Below are 12079 nucleotides of genomic sequence, written 5' to 3'. Positions count from 1 at the left end.
TCAAAATCGCTAACTTATTTGTATTAAACTAGTTTGTACTTTGTATTAAGATCTCTATTACCATAAGTGTTCTTACCCAATTCTTTTTTCGGCCTGACATAGATCAAGGTAATGGGCCAAACCATTGTTGATTATCTCCAGTCTCTTATTCTTTCCACAAACCGTAGTTTTATTTAAGAAGATAGTGATTTATTATTTCAAGATTTATATAAGATCATATGAATAGTTGAGCTGAAATAAAATACTAAGTTGAGCTGAATTCAATTGAAAATAAATTCAAAAGAACAAGATATAGTGCACTAAAGATCTCTTGATGGAGTACTCTAGCATAGTAGTCTAGCACACAAATTCGACCCTATTTTGTGCTGAATCTTCACATTAATGTCAAAATTCATTTCTTAACCTATTTGTTTATAAGATACAAGTAAATAGGATCCTTAATTGCACAATGTACAAAATACAACCAATTTTACATAGAAAATTATTGTGTCAAACCTAAATGCTACGATCTAAACCTGCTCAACGCCATCTATTAATCATCAATACATTCATTTTAGGCATAGTGAGGATTCTAAAATTTTGAACATAGAGAAATGCCGTCGGTATAAGCTAAAAGTTAGCCATGTTCTTGATTTTGGGAAGGTGGGGCTAAAGTTTTTGGAATAGATGAGATTCATGAGAAGAAGCTAAGGAAGAACACCTTTTATAGCTTTTGGCAGTTGGCTGCCTTTTGTCGTTATAAATCTCATCTCTTGGACACTTTCTTGACTAAAGACCTTGATTACCACATAGATAAAAAAGTGATGGATGTGATTTGATTTTGAAGTAGGAACACGCTATAATTAACCAACCCCACTTTTCACTACCCCTTTAATAATACTTGTATACTCCCTCCATGTTTTTTTAAGTGTTATAATTTAACTGATATATAATTTTAGGCAGTTTAATTGACTTTAATAAAATAAGATGTAAGTGGGTAGTTGGAGTATTAAAAAATTGTAAAAGAAAGATAACGGGGTTAATAGTTTATTGAAAAGTAATGAATGTGAAGGGAGAGAGATCATAAAAAAAAGGTAATAGTGGGTTTTGGGTGAGGACCATGAGAGGGGAGAGATATAATATTTTAATGTAGCTTATTGCTAAAAAAGGAAGTGTAACTTATTAAAACAAGACCGAATTTGGTAAGTGTAACACTTAAAAAAACACGGAGGGAGTATAAATAAATATCATCCACTATCTCCAGTGCATATAGGCGCATAGCACCTATATGTTAAGCATGCATATAGAAGGATATTATGGGGTTTTTATTTTTTTTTTCATTTGATGTTTTTTATAGTGGTACATTTTTGTGTATTATTATGCATGTATAATGTACAACTAAAGTATAATTTGTCTTACTAGTATTTTTTGCGTACTATTATGCATGTAGTGGTACTTTTGTCATCTTTTATTGTTGATTATTTTCTTCTAAAATATCACCACCTATCACCTATTATGCTGTAGTGGATTTTATCATACACGTTTCTAAAACATATAGGCGCTATGCACTAAAACCATTTTCAATGGTGAAACTCAAGTTTGAGTATTGAAATACAAAATGAGTTGTTTTTTAACTCCAATGGTGATACCATACTGACTTCTTAATTTAATAACTCATGTGAAGTCTAATTTTTCAATGGTGAAACTCTCTAAAATATAATGTCACTTTCAATTTAAGGTCCACCAAATCCATTTATTTTTAATATCAAATATTGCAAGATTAAAAAATTATTAAAAAAAAAAAGGTAAAACTTAAATAAATTACAAAATATATTACTCCCTCCGTGTTTTTTTAAGTGTTACAGTTTGATCGGCACATAATTTTAGATAATTTAATTGACTGTAATAAAATAAGAGGTAAGTGGGGTAATTGGAATATTAAAAAATTGGAAAAGAAATATAGTGAAGTTAATAGTTTATTGAAAAGTAATGAATGTGAGAGGAATGATATAATAAAAAAAGTAGTAGTGGGTTTGGGTGAAGATCATGAGAGGAGAGAGATATAATATTTTAATATAACTTTTTGCCAAAAAAGGAAGTACAACACTTATTAAAACACGGCCGGATTTGGTAAGTGTAACACTTATTAAAACACAGAGGGAGTAGAATATTGATAAGGGGCCCACACTTTTTGTCAAATGAGACTCAAAGTTGAGTATCTAAACTTAGCAACTTTCTTTTAGAGTTGCTAAGTTTAGATACCAACTTATGGTATACATTGCAACAATTACTCTCTCTCTCTCCTAAAAATACTCACTTGAATCTCACCATTAGAGAGGGCCTAATACTTAACCCTCTGTCCAATCCTTTTTTTTTCCATTTCATTTGAAATCTTGACAACATACGAAGTGGCATAATAATGTTGAGTCTTATTTTAATCAATCTTAGTAAGTAGTTTATTTATATGTTAATTACTAATATAAAATTATAGATACTTTGTTTTTATGATCAAAGTAATACATTGACACACGTGCACAGTTAAAATATAAACAAACATTAGGACCAGAGCATCGGAGGGACTAGGGAGATAGTAACTTGAATGTTTTTTTTTTTCTTTCAACCTTGACTCCCCAACCAAGTTCTTAGGGCGTGTTTAGTTCACCTTACTTTTGCTTGTATGATCTAATATGATTTGATCCGATTTTATTGTCTGATTTGATCAAACTTTGATTTTATTGTCTGATTTGATCAAATTTTGATTTTATGTGTATGATAAACTATAAAGAAAAAAAATTAAACATAATAATAAATTTTTAATAAATATGTATTTTTCATATTTTTTTTAATTACGAATTAATGATATTTAGCAATAAAAAACTGCACATAAACCGATGATTTGATTTGAACTTATTTTTTCTTATTTTAATTTATTTTTTCTAATCTTATCTGACTCATATTTTCTCAAATAAACAAAAATAAAGGTCTGTTCACATTTACTGAACTGAGCTGAACTGAACTGATTGGAGCTGAACTGAACTGAACTGAGTTGAAATGAATATTTTATAAGAGTAGGAAATTAGGAGATGAAATGAATTGAACTGAAATTAAGCTTAAGTGAACATGCCCTAAGTTAAACTAAACAAGACCTTAATGCTCAATAGTTGATCTCCCCTTTTTTCTATTATAGGTGTATAATATATATTATGCATCAATATGAGTGCATCTATGATAACAAAAATGTCATTTTACTAACTTTCAATCACGAAATAAGTCTTGAATACTCAATTTTGTGCGCTCTCCCTTTTCTTACAAAACAATAAAAATAAAATAAAATAATACTTTCACATAGCCCCTCTCAACTTTTCAGTTTCAACATCATTTTCTTTTACATATACAAGTATATGATATATAATTATATATATGTTGTGTATTAGCATGAAGTAGATTTTTTTTTTCTCAAACCCTTAATTCTCAAAATTTATTACTCCAAAAAATTTCCTTTTTTTTTTCTTTTTTAATTTTATTTTACAAAAATAAATAAATATTCATAATTTTTATGTTTTGCAAATAAAATGTGGGTACATTCTACTATTCTAGTAAAAAAAGAAAAAAAAGTAGATAATGCATCTCCCAAAGTCCCAACAGAATATCTCACGAGTAGATAGAGGCCTTCCAAATGGAGGTTTGATAGGTACCTGTACATACATATCAAGGGGCATAAGAGACATTTCGCATGAAATTTACTCATCTCTCTCCTCCTTTTTTATACTCCCATGTGCTGGATTTAAGTGTACCACTGGGTGATTAATAGTATCACTAGATGATCAAATAGTATCATTGAACATTCAGTGGTACTATATATTCATTCAATGGTACTGTATATTCATTCAGTGGTACTAACTACGTGTAGAAATAGTATCACTACACAGTCAATGATATTATATAAGCTTTCAGTGGTACATTTAAAACTGGTCCCACGTGCCCATCTCCCTCCTCCTTTCTCTCACCCCCATGTGCTTTACAATACTTTTTAATATTTTAAGGTTTGATATGTATTTGCAAATACATATCAAACCTACATTAGTACTTCCTCCGAGTAGATATTGCGGTTGCCAATCTCAAGCCCAATCATAGGTCCTCCCCATTTTTAATACGTTTATAAAACCAAATTACTATTGTTAATTTAGTATTATTGGTTTAGTAGGATAACCATACTGTAACTTTATTGGTTGGATAAACAGGGAATGTTAGAATTCCAAAAGAGGGGTCTGAGTGGATATTGTGTGACAGCTAAATTGGGTGACCCACTAGACTACCCTAAATCACTTCAAATTCTACTTAGATTACCGGGAAAAATTATCTTATTCCAAATATCCTCTTCACTCTTTCTCATCTTTCCCATTTCAGTAGAGCATAACAAAGCTTTCAACATACTGCAGAGCACAGTAGAATAACTCAAAATTACAGAACCTTAGTATAAATAAGTTATTCCGTTCGGCTGATATCTGCTCTGCTGACACCTGCTCTACTCTGCTTAAAAACTCAAAAGAACAGGACCTTTATTTAATTAGAGATTTGTATTCGAAGAATTATCTTGTTAGTGAAGTTATACAACGTATTATAAAACTATATTGCAATAAAATGAGTAGTGCACAAACTTGATAGGCTACTTATTTTTCATATCTTGATATGGAACAATTGTTTTTTGCACGCTTGATAAACTCCCAAGTCCTAACAATCTTTTCCTTCACATGCGTGTTTTGACATTACTTCAATTCCCCTTAATTTTACACTCTTACATTCAAGTCATAATATTAAGAGCTTATGACACCTTATACATAGCTCAATTAGTCAATTATACAATTATAATTGGAGTCTTTTTTCGAAAACATCACAGTTACAAAGTGCATCATGCCTTTAATTATAAGCCACACTAAGGAATCAATGCAACCAACCTTAAAACCAACCTACTAGAGATTTGTGTTCGAAAGATCATCTTGTTGGTTGAAACTCGTATGTAGCTCTCTAGGGTTTTTGATTGCCTAATTGTTAAGTTCTTCACATTGATCACACATTATCTTCATTTACACATGGACCACAACCTTGCATTCCCCCGCCAACCCTTGCAACATCTTAAGCTTCATTATCAATATTGGGCCAATAGTGCATTTTAAACCATCTTTGATAACCATAACAGTTGTTCAACCTTAGGTCACGTTGGGTTGTTTGAGTTTCTGCCAATTTAATACCTTCGGTTCGGATTATTGGATCAAGTTAAGGAATGCAAGCTTTACCTAAACTATATGACATTAGGAGTATCGCATAACCCTTGCTATCATTCTTAAAATATGAGACAATTTTTCTTCACACACACATAGAAACAATTAGCTACCTTATGTGATAATTTAAATAGTACTAGTATTATTGATTTTATACTATATCACACTCTCTTATATGAAAAGCCTTTAATTTAAAGTACGGATGTATTAACATACGACCTTTTTCTTACACTAATTCTTGATATATTAAAAAATCAACATGAGACAATTGTTCTTCACGCGCACATAGGAACAATTACTATTGCGTCAGGATGGAGTCCTACGGACTGGCAAAATGCGGATTTTGATATTCTCAATTAGTTGGATTATATCCTCTATTGGCCGGATGATATTTTTTATTGGTTGGATGATATCATCTATTATATTGGCTACATGATATCATGGATGGATGATATCCTCTATTGGTTATATAACATCATAGCTGGATCAACTTACGACCTTTTTATTACAGATTCTTGATATTAAAAAATTAACTTAATTAAAAGATCAAATTAATGCTTTTAGAATAGAACTAGGTTAAGTCCCGTGCCATGCACGATTATAATTAAACTTTACAACAAAAGTTATAAAGAATGGTTTTTTTTTTGTTGTTATTGTTTTTTTTTTTTTTTTTTTTTTTGAGGGGAATAAAGAATGGTTGTTAATTTAACAATAATTTATCTAAAAAAAAATATTTGTGACAAAATAACTTGAATTTTAATTTATACCAAATGCGTAAAGGTTATTATTTTGAATTTTATAAAAAAAATAATTTAGTAATAGAAATTTAGAAGCTATTAGGTTTTATATAAGAAAATGAAAATATAAGCTTAGGTTAGTACCCGTATATATCTTCAAAAAAAAAAAAAAGGTTAGTACCCGTATACGAACTCATATACATACATTTGTCCTTATATTTTTGTTGACACACTTTGACCGGCATTAAATAAAAATTTAGTTGATTTTATATTAGTTTAGGATAATTAGTATTCCGTAATCAAATTTTTTAAACTATATTTATAGTGAGTAGTAGCGGTTTTATTTTAATTTTAATAATCACATTGCATAAAATGTGTCGAGTAATTAGATTGAAGTTTTCAATATATGTTGAGTTAAAATATTTTACACTATTCATGTGTCATCATTTACTTAATTTATTTTACTAATATATAATATAAATATGATCATATATTATGTTGTTGGATTTGTCATATTGTCTGCTTTTATATATATAAAAAAAATCATAATTTTTAATAATCTCTAATTAAAGATGTTGATAATTAAAGTTGTGTCTCGGCAAATGTGCAAATCTAACTCTAGCTTATAAAAAACGGAGGGTGTATAATATAATAAAATAATTTTGTTCAGTTGTTTGTATAAACGTTATGTATAATTTTAAAATTCATACAAATTACGCTACCAAAATGATTTTTCTATTTTTAATTAAAATAAATTTAATTGTCAAATGATTAATGTTGGAGGAAAAAATTGATACTCCTTATTAATATTATAATAATCTTAGGCAATGATATATTTCAATACCTTATTTTTAATCTATGTTAGTATATTTGTAACTAAAAGATTAATAGTATATAGAATATATGTTAAAAAAATTAATTGAGTATGATTGGATTAGATATGTTGTCAAAATAGAAATAAGTATTATTGTAGCTTATAAAATGGAAGTCATTAAAATTATTGTAGCTTATAAAATGGAAGTCATTAAAATTATTGTAGCTTATAAAATGGAAGTCAGTAAAATTTGGCAAAAAAAAAAAAGAAAAAAAAGAAAAAAAAGGAGGGAAAATTATTAATAATATCGTGACAAGTGTCATTTTAGGTTCGCTTTTAGTATAGGTTAATTGATTGATTAATTTATACACTCAATCACTTAAGAACAATTCTTGTCTATCTTCAAAGATGGAGTTTTAATTTAAAACACGCTATATCCTTAATAAGTTAGGAAACACAAAAACGACATTGGTCAATTCGGGAAATTGATTTATCACACCAAAATACTGTCTAGCATACAACATCTAAGAAGAGACAACACCAACCCTGTAACAAATTCGGTGCAAGGGCATATCTCACATAAAACTAACCTCAAAAGAGTGGTTTACAGATAGCTACCGCATCAATATTTAGCTTTAATCAGAAGAACTTCCAAATAACTATACAACAGGAATATTTCTAACGTCACCCTTTTCTAAGAATATAAACCAAACGCATGATTGAAGGAACTTGCCTTTTCTAATCTCTACCCATACTCTTACCACCTTTTTCAATTCCATTAATAATTTTTTTTACAATAGTAGGTTTTGATGGTATCATTATTTTTGTATTGTTTATGTTTGCTTTTAGCAAGAGTTACATAATAGTGATAATATGATGTAGACGAAATTTGATCTTAGTTAAATATGGATTATGTCAAAATCGACTCAACCTGACCTAATTCGAAAGTTTCCCAATCTTCCCAAGCATCCACAACACGTGCATTAATGTATTGGTTAGATTGTCCTTCGATTAATCGATTGTATATATTTGCTTCAAAACAGTCACAAAACGCAATAATGATCAGTGAACACTGATAACTTGATGTAGACTAGATTTAATCCTAAATATTCACATTACGAGTGTTATAGACTATAGTGTTGCTAAATACAGTAATTCTCATATTATTATGTTTATTTTTATTACTCCATAATTAAAACAGTAAAAGACAGTAATGTAGACGGAATTCAATCCCGAGCATTTCCACCACGAACATTATTGTATTGTTAAATAATTATTCCTTTCAATAGCTTTGGTAAGACAGTGGCAGGCATGTTGGTTCCTTCTCACACTTTGGCCATCTTTCTCATCTCCTTTTCTCTCTCTCTCTCACACCAAAGCCTCTTTATGCCTTTGGGTCCTCCTGACATGGTGTGTCACATTGTCAGAAATTTGCACACTCTTTGTATTTCTGGAGACCATCAACACTCAGAATTTGCACTCTCATTCACCTTTCTATTTTTCACTAAATTGAATTTTTAACCTCAAACTACTTTCCACCTGCTCTCAATCTAAACTGGGTTTTTCCAATTTTCTGGGTTTATTTTATTTTGGGTACCTGTATATCAGGTATTCGACGTATTGCCTCAATGAAATTGTTAAACATGAGGCAATTTTTTCTCGGTATTATTGCCTTTTTCTTCTTCTGCAATTCCTCTGTTGCTCTACTTACTCCTGATGGAGTTAATTATGAAGGTAATCATGGAATTTAATGTGATTAGTTGAGTAATTAGTGTTCTTAATCATATACCGATGAGTTTAATGTGTTTGTAATTTTGGTTTAGTTCAAGCTTTGATGGATATTAAGGACTCTTTGAGGGACCCACATGGTGTTCTTGATAATTGGGATAGAAATGCAGTTGATCCATGCAGTTGGGCTATGGTTTCTTGTTCTTCTGAAGACAGAGTTGTTAGTCTGTAAGCATCTTTCCCTTTCTACTTCTATTTCTTACCCGAAAAGGGGTATTTGAATTAGCGGTTTTAGCCTGAACCTTAAAAAACACGCTCTGTGCTCCCGAGGTTATGTGGACGGTATAACAGTAATTAATTCCGTACCAATACCAATGGGAGATTATCACTATCTAGAGTTAATATGATATTGATTGTGTAACAAACAGGGGTATACCAAGTCAGGGCTTATATGGGACACTTTCACCAAGTATTGGGAACTTGACAAATCTCCAGACTGTGTAAGTGGTGAAGCATTAATTATGAGAGAGAAAAACATAGGACATTTTTATTCATGTCATAAAATAATGATGGACTAAATTAAATTTTCATTCTTTGTTCATTAATTTTGACAGGCTTCTGCAGAATAACAATATATCTGGACACATTCCTGCTGAAATAGGAAAGTTGTCAAAGCTTCAAACACTTGATATTTCTGATAATCGCTTCAGAGGAAGAATTCCCTCTTCTCTTTCCCATTTGAAGATCCTCCATTACTTGTATGTGATCAACATTACATATTTAGTTGCACCTACTCTATTCGTCGAGATTTAGTTGTGGTGTTAGTAGTTCAAAGTACACTATCTGCGTGATTATTGATTCCGGATAGAGGGGCTGTACCACAATGACTTGTAAACTTATGGCAATCTGCTTCATTTTTGTGAACAGGAGGTTGAACAACAACAGTCTCTCAGAAGAAATTCCCCTATCTTTAGCTGACATGAGCCAGCTTACATTCCTGTATGTTTCTTTCTCCTTCTTTAATCATGAATTCATGACTTTTTTTGTAAACTAAGCTAACTTACATTTTTATTTTATTGTTTTTGGATATTCTAGAGATTTGTCCTATAATAATTTGAGTGGTCCTGTGCCAAGATTCCAAGCAAAAACATTCAGGTGAGAATGACATTACAGTGATTAATTTATACTATCTATTTTGCCTCCTAGGGAGTATTGTGATTAATTCAAATTAATTACATGTATCATTCATTAATCCAAAATTCTGTAATAGTGTTGCAGGAAATCCTCAAATTTGTGCCACAGCGAGCGAGAAAGATTGCTATGGAATTGCTCAGTTACCTCTTTCTTTCAATGTGAATAATTCAGCTAGTGAGTACTAATTTCTTAATTTGTTGCTAAATAATTTTTTAACTCCAATATTTTTTAAAAAATTCCTTGAAATAATTATAGTAATGAAAGCAACTGTGAGAAAGTTAGTAAGGAATTTTCTTGTTATGAAGGTCCTCAGGCAGCTCAAAAATCTAAAGGTCATGCTAAGCTTGCCCTGGCCTTAGGTTCAAGTTTAGCTAGCACTTGCCTTTTGATATGTGGGTTTGGTTTCATCTTATGGTGGCGGTACAAGCACAACCGACAGATGTTCTTCGATGTTAAAGGTAATAAAAGACTCGATTGTACTACATGTCAATTAAGTACATATGTAATCTTGGAGATTTCATCTCTAAAACCACAATACAATTTTTATCATTACAGATCGACATCATGAAAATGTTTGCCTTGGAAACTTGAAGAGATTTCATTTTAGGGAACTTCAAAGTGCAACAAACAACTTCAGTACCAAAAACATAATTGGGAAGGGTGGTTTTGGGATTGTGTACAAAGGACACCTTTTAGATGGTACTATTGTTGCAGTTAAGAGGCTCAAGGATGGCAATGCCATTGGTGGGGAGATTCAATTTCAGACTGAAGTTGAGATGATCAGTTTGGCTGTGCACAGGAATCTTTTACGCCTAAATGGCTTTTGTATGACCTCCACAGAGAGGCTTTTGGTCTACCCTTACATGTCAAATGGAAGTGTCGCTTCTCGTCTTAAAGGTAAAGGGCATTATGCATAGTCTTGCTTTGTTTTCATCTTAGATAATAAGTTCACATTAATTACAACAAGGACTACCTAATCTCAATATATTACTGTACAACATATACATAAAACTAAGATGCGTCAAGGAAAATTCAGATGAAAAGAACGAATCTTTAATCTTTCATTTATGTTCTGGTGCAAACAAAATTTGCATTACCTTCACTCCTGTCAATGTTTGGGAATATGCTAATTTTGTCTATTCACAACAATTGACCATACAGCAAAGCCAGCTCTAGACTGGGGTACCAGAAAACGAATTGCATTAGGGGCAGCTAGGGGACTACTATACCTTCATGAGCAATGTGATCCTAAGATAATACACAGGGATGTTAAGGCAGCTAATATCCTTCTGGACGATTGCTGTGAGGCCATTGTCGGAGATTTTGGTTTGGCAAAGCTATTGGACCACCGGGATTCACATGTCACTACAGCTGTTCGGGGCACCGTGGGTCATATAGCTCCAGAATACCTCTCTACTGGACAATCTTCAGAAAAAACAGATGTCTTTGGATTTGGAATCCTGCTCCTAGAGTTAATAACTGGTCAGAGGGCACTAGATTTTGGAAAAGCAGCAAACCAGAAAGGAGTAATGTTAGATTGGGTAAGCAAATTTAATTCAAGGAAATTAGTATAATTCTTTTTTTAAAAATGATTTTCCTCTAAGATTTTGGCTGTATTTGCAGGTGAAGAAGATTCACCAAGAAAAGAAGCTAGAGATTATGGTAGACAAGGACTTGAAGAATGAGTATGACAGGATTGAGCTTGACGAAATAGTCCAAGTAGCTCTTCTATGTACTCAATTCCTCCCTAACCAGAGACCAAGAATGTCAGAAGTGGTAAGGATGCTCGAGGGAGATGGTCTTGCAGAGAAATGGGAAGCTTCTCAAAGAGCTGATTCCACGAGGAGCAGAGGCAACGAGTTCTCTTCATCAGAGCGGTACTCTGACCTCACTGACGATTCTTCGTTGCTTGTTCAAGCAATGGAACTCTCTGGACCTAGATGATAGTCCTTTTCCAATCAGAGAACTACTATATATTTTGCATAGAGTTAGAGATCGGGTTAGTTCAACAAGATCGTGGAATCAGACGATCTGGTTTTGAACATCATCGTAAATCAGTAAGTGACACTCAGCAGAGTTTGTCTATAACTTGGTATTGTACAGAATCAGAATCCAGAAACTTAATAGAACGAGGAATTCAGGTGACCCACTTTCTTGACTGCATGAAGAATCTTGTTGAAGAGTGCATCAAGTTCATTAGAATAGTGCAATGTGAAAAAGGGTTCCTGTTTTTTTCACCTTTCAATTTATGATATCCTAGACTTGTAAGCATATAGAGTGGCATTTTGAAAGGTGTAATTTTCCAGCCATATCTTAAAGAAAGTGTATAATATATTGATATATCCGTA

General features: G+C 31.7%; 1 protein-coding gene across 1 annotated transcript; it reads left to right on the top strand.

Annotated features, from left to right (window-relative positions):
- Positions 1-8123: 8123 nt before the first annotated feature.
- On the top strand, positions 8124-12079 carry LOC145563615 (protein CLAVATA3 INSENSITIVE RECEPTOR KINASE 5-like). The gene is made up of 11 exons (XM_081624059.1): positions 8124-8543; positions 8633-8765; positions 8966-9037; positions 9152-9295; positions 9465-9536; positions 9633-9692; positions 9808-9905; positions 10037-10189; positions 10287-10628; positions 10893-11272; positions 11355-12079. The coding sequence occupies exons 1-11, from the start codon at positions 8438-8440 to the stop codon at positions 11673-11675; spliced, it is 1881 nt and encodes a 626-aa protein (XP_081480185.1). The 5' UTR covers positions 8124-8437; the 3' UTR covers positions 11676-12079.

Source organism: Chenopodium album, chromosome 10 (assembly GCF_948465745.1).
Source record: "Chenopodium album chromosome 10, dcCheAlbu1.1, whole genome shotgun sequence".
NCBI lineage: Eukaryota > Viridiplantae > Streptophyta > Magnoliopsida > Caryophyllales > Amaranthaceae > Chenopodium > Chenopodium album.
The sequence above is the reverse complement of the archived record's forward strand: the minus strand, read 5'-3'. Positions and strand labels throughout refer to the sequence as shown.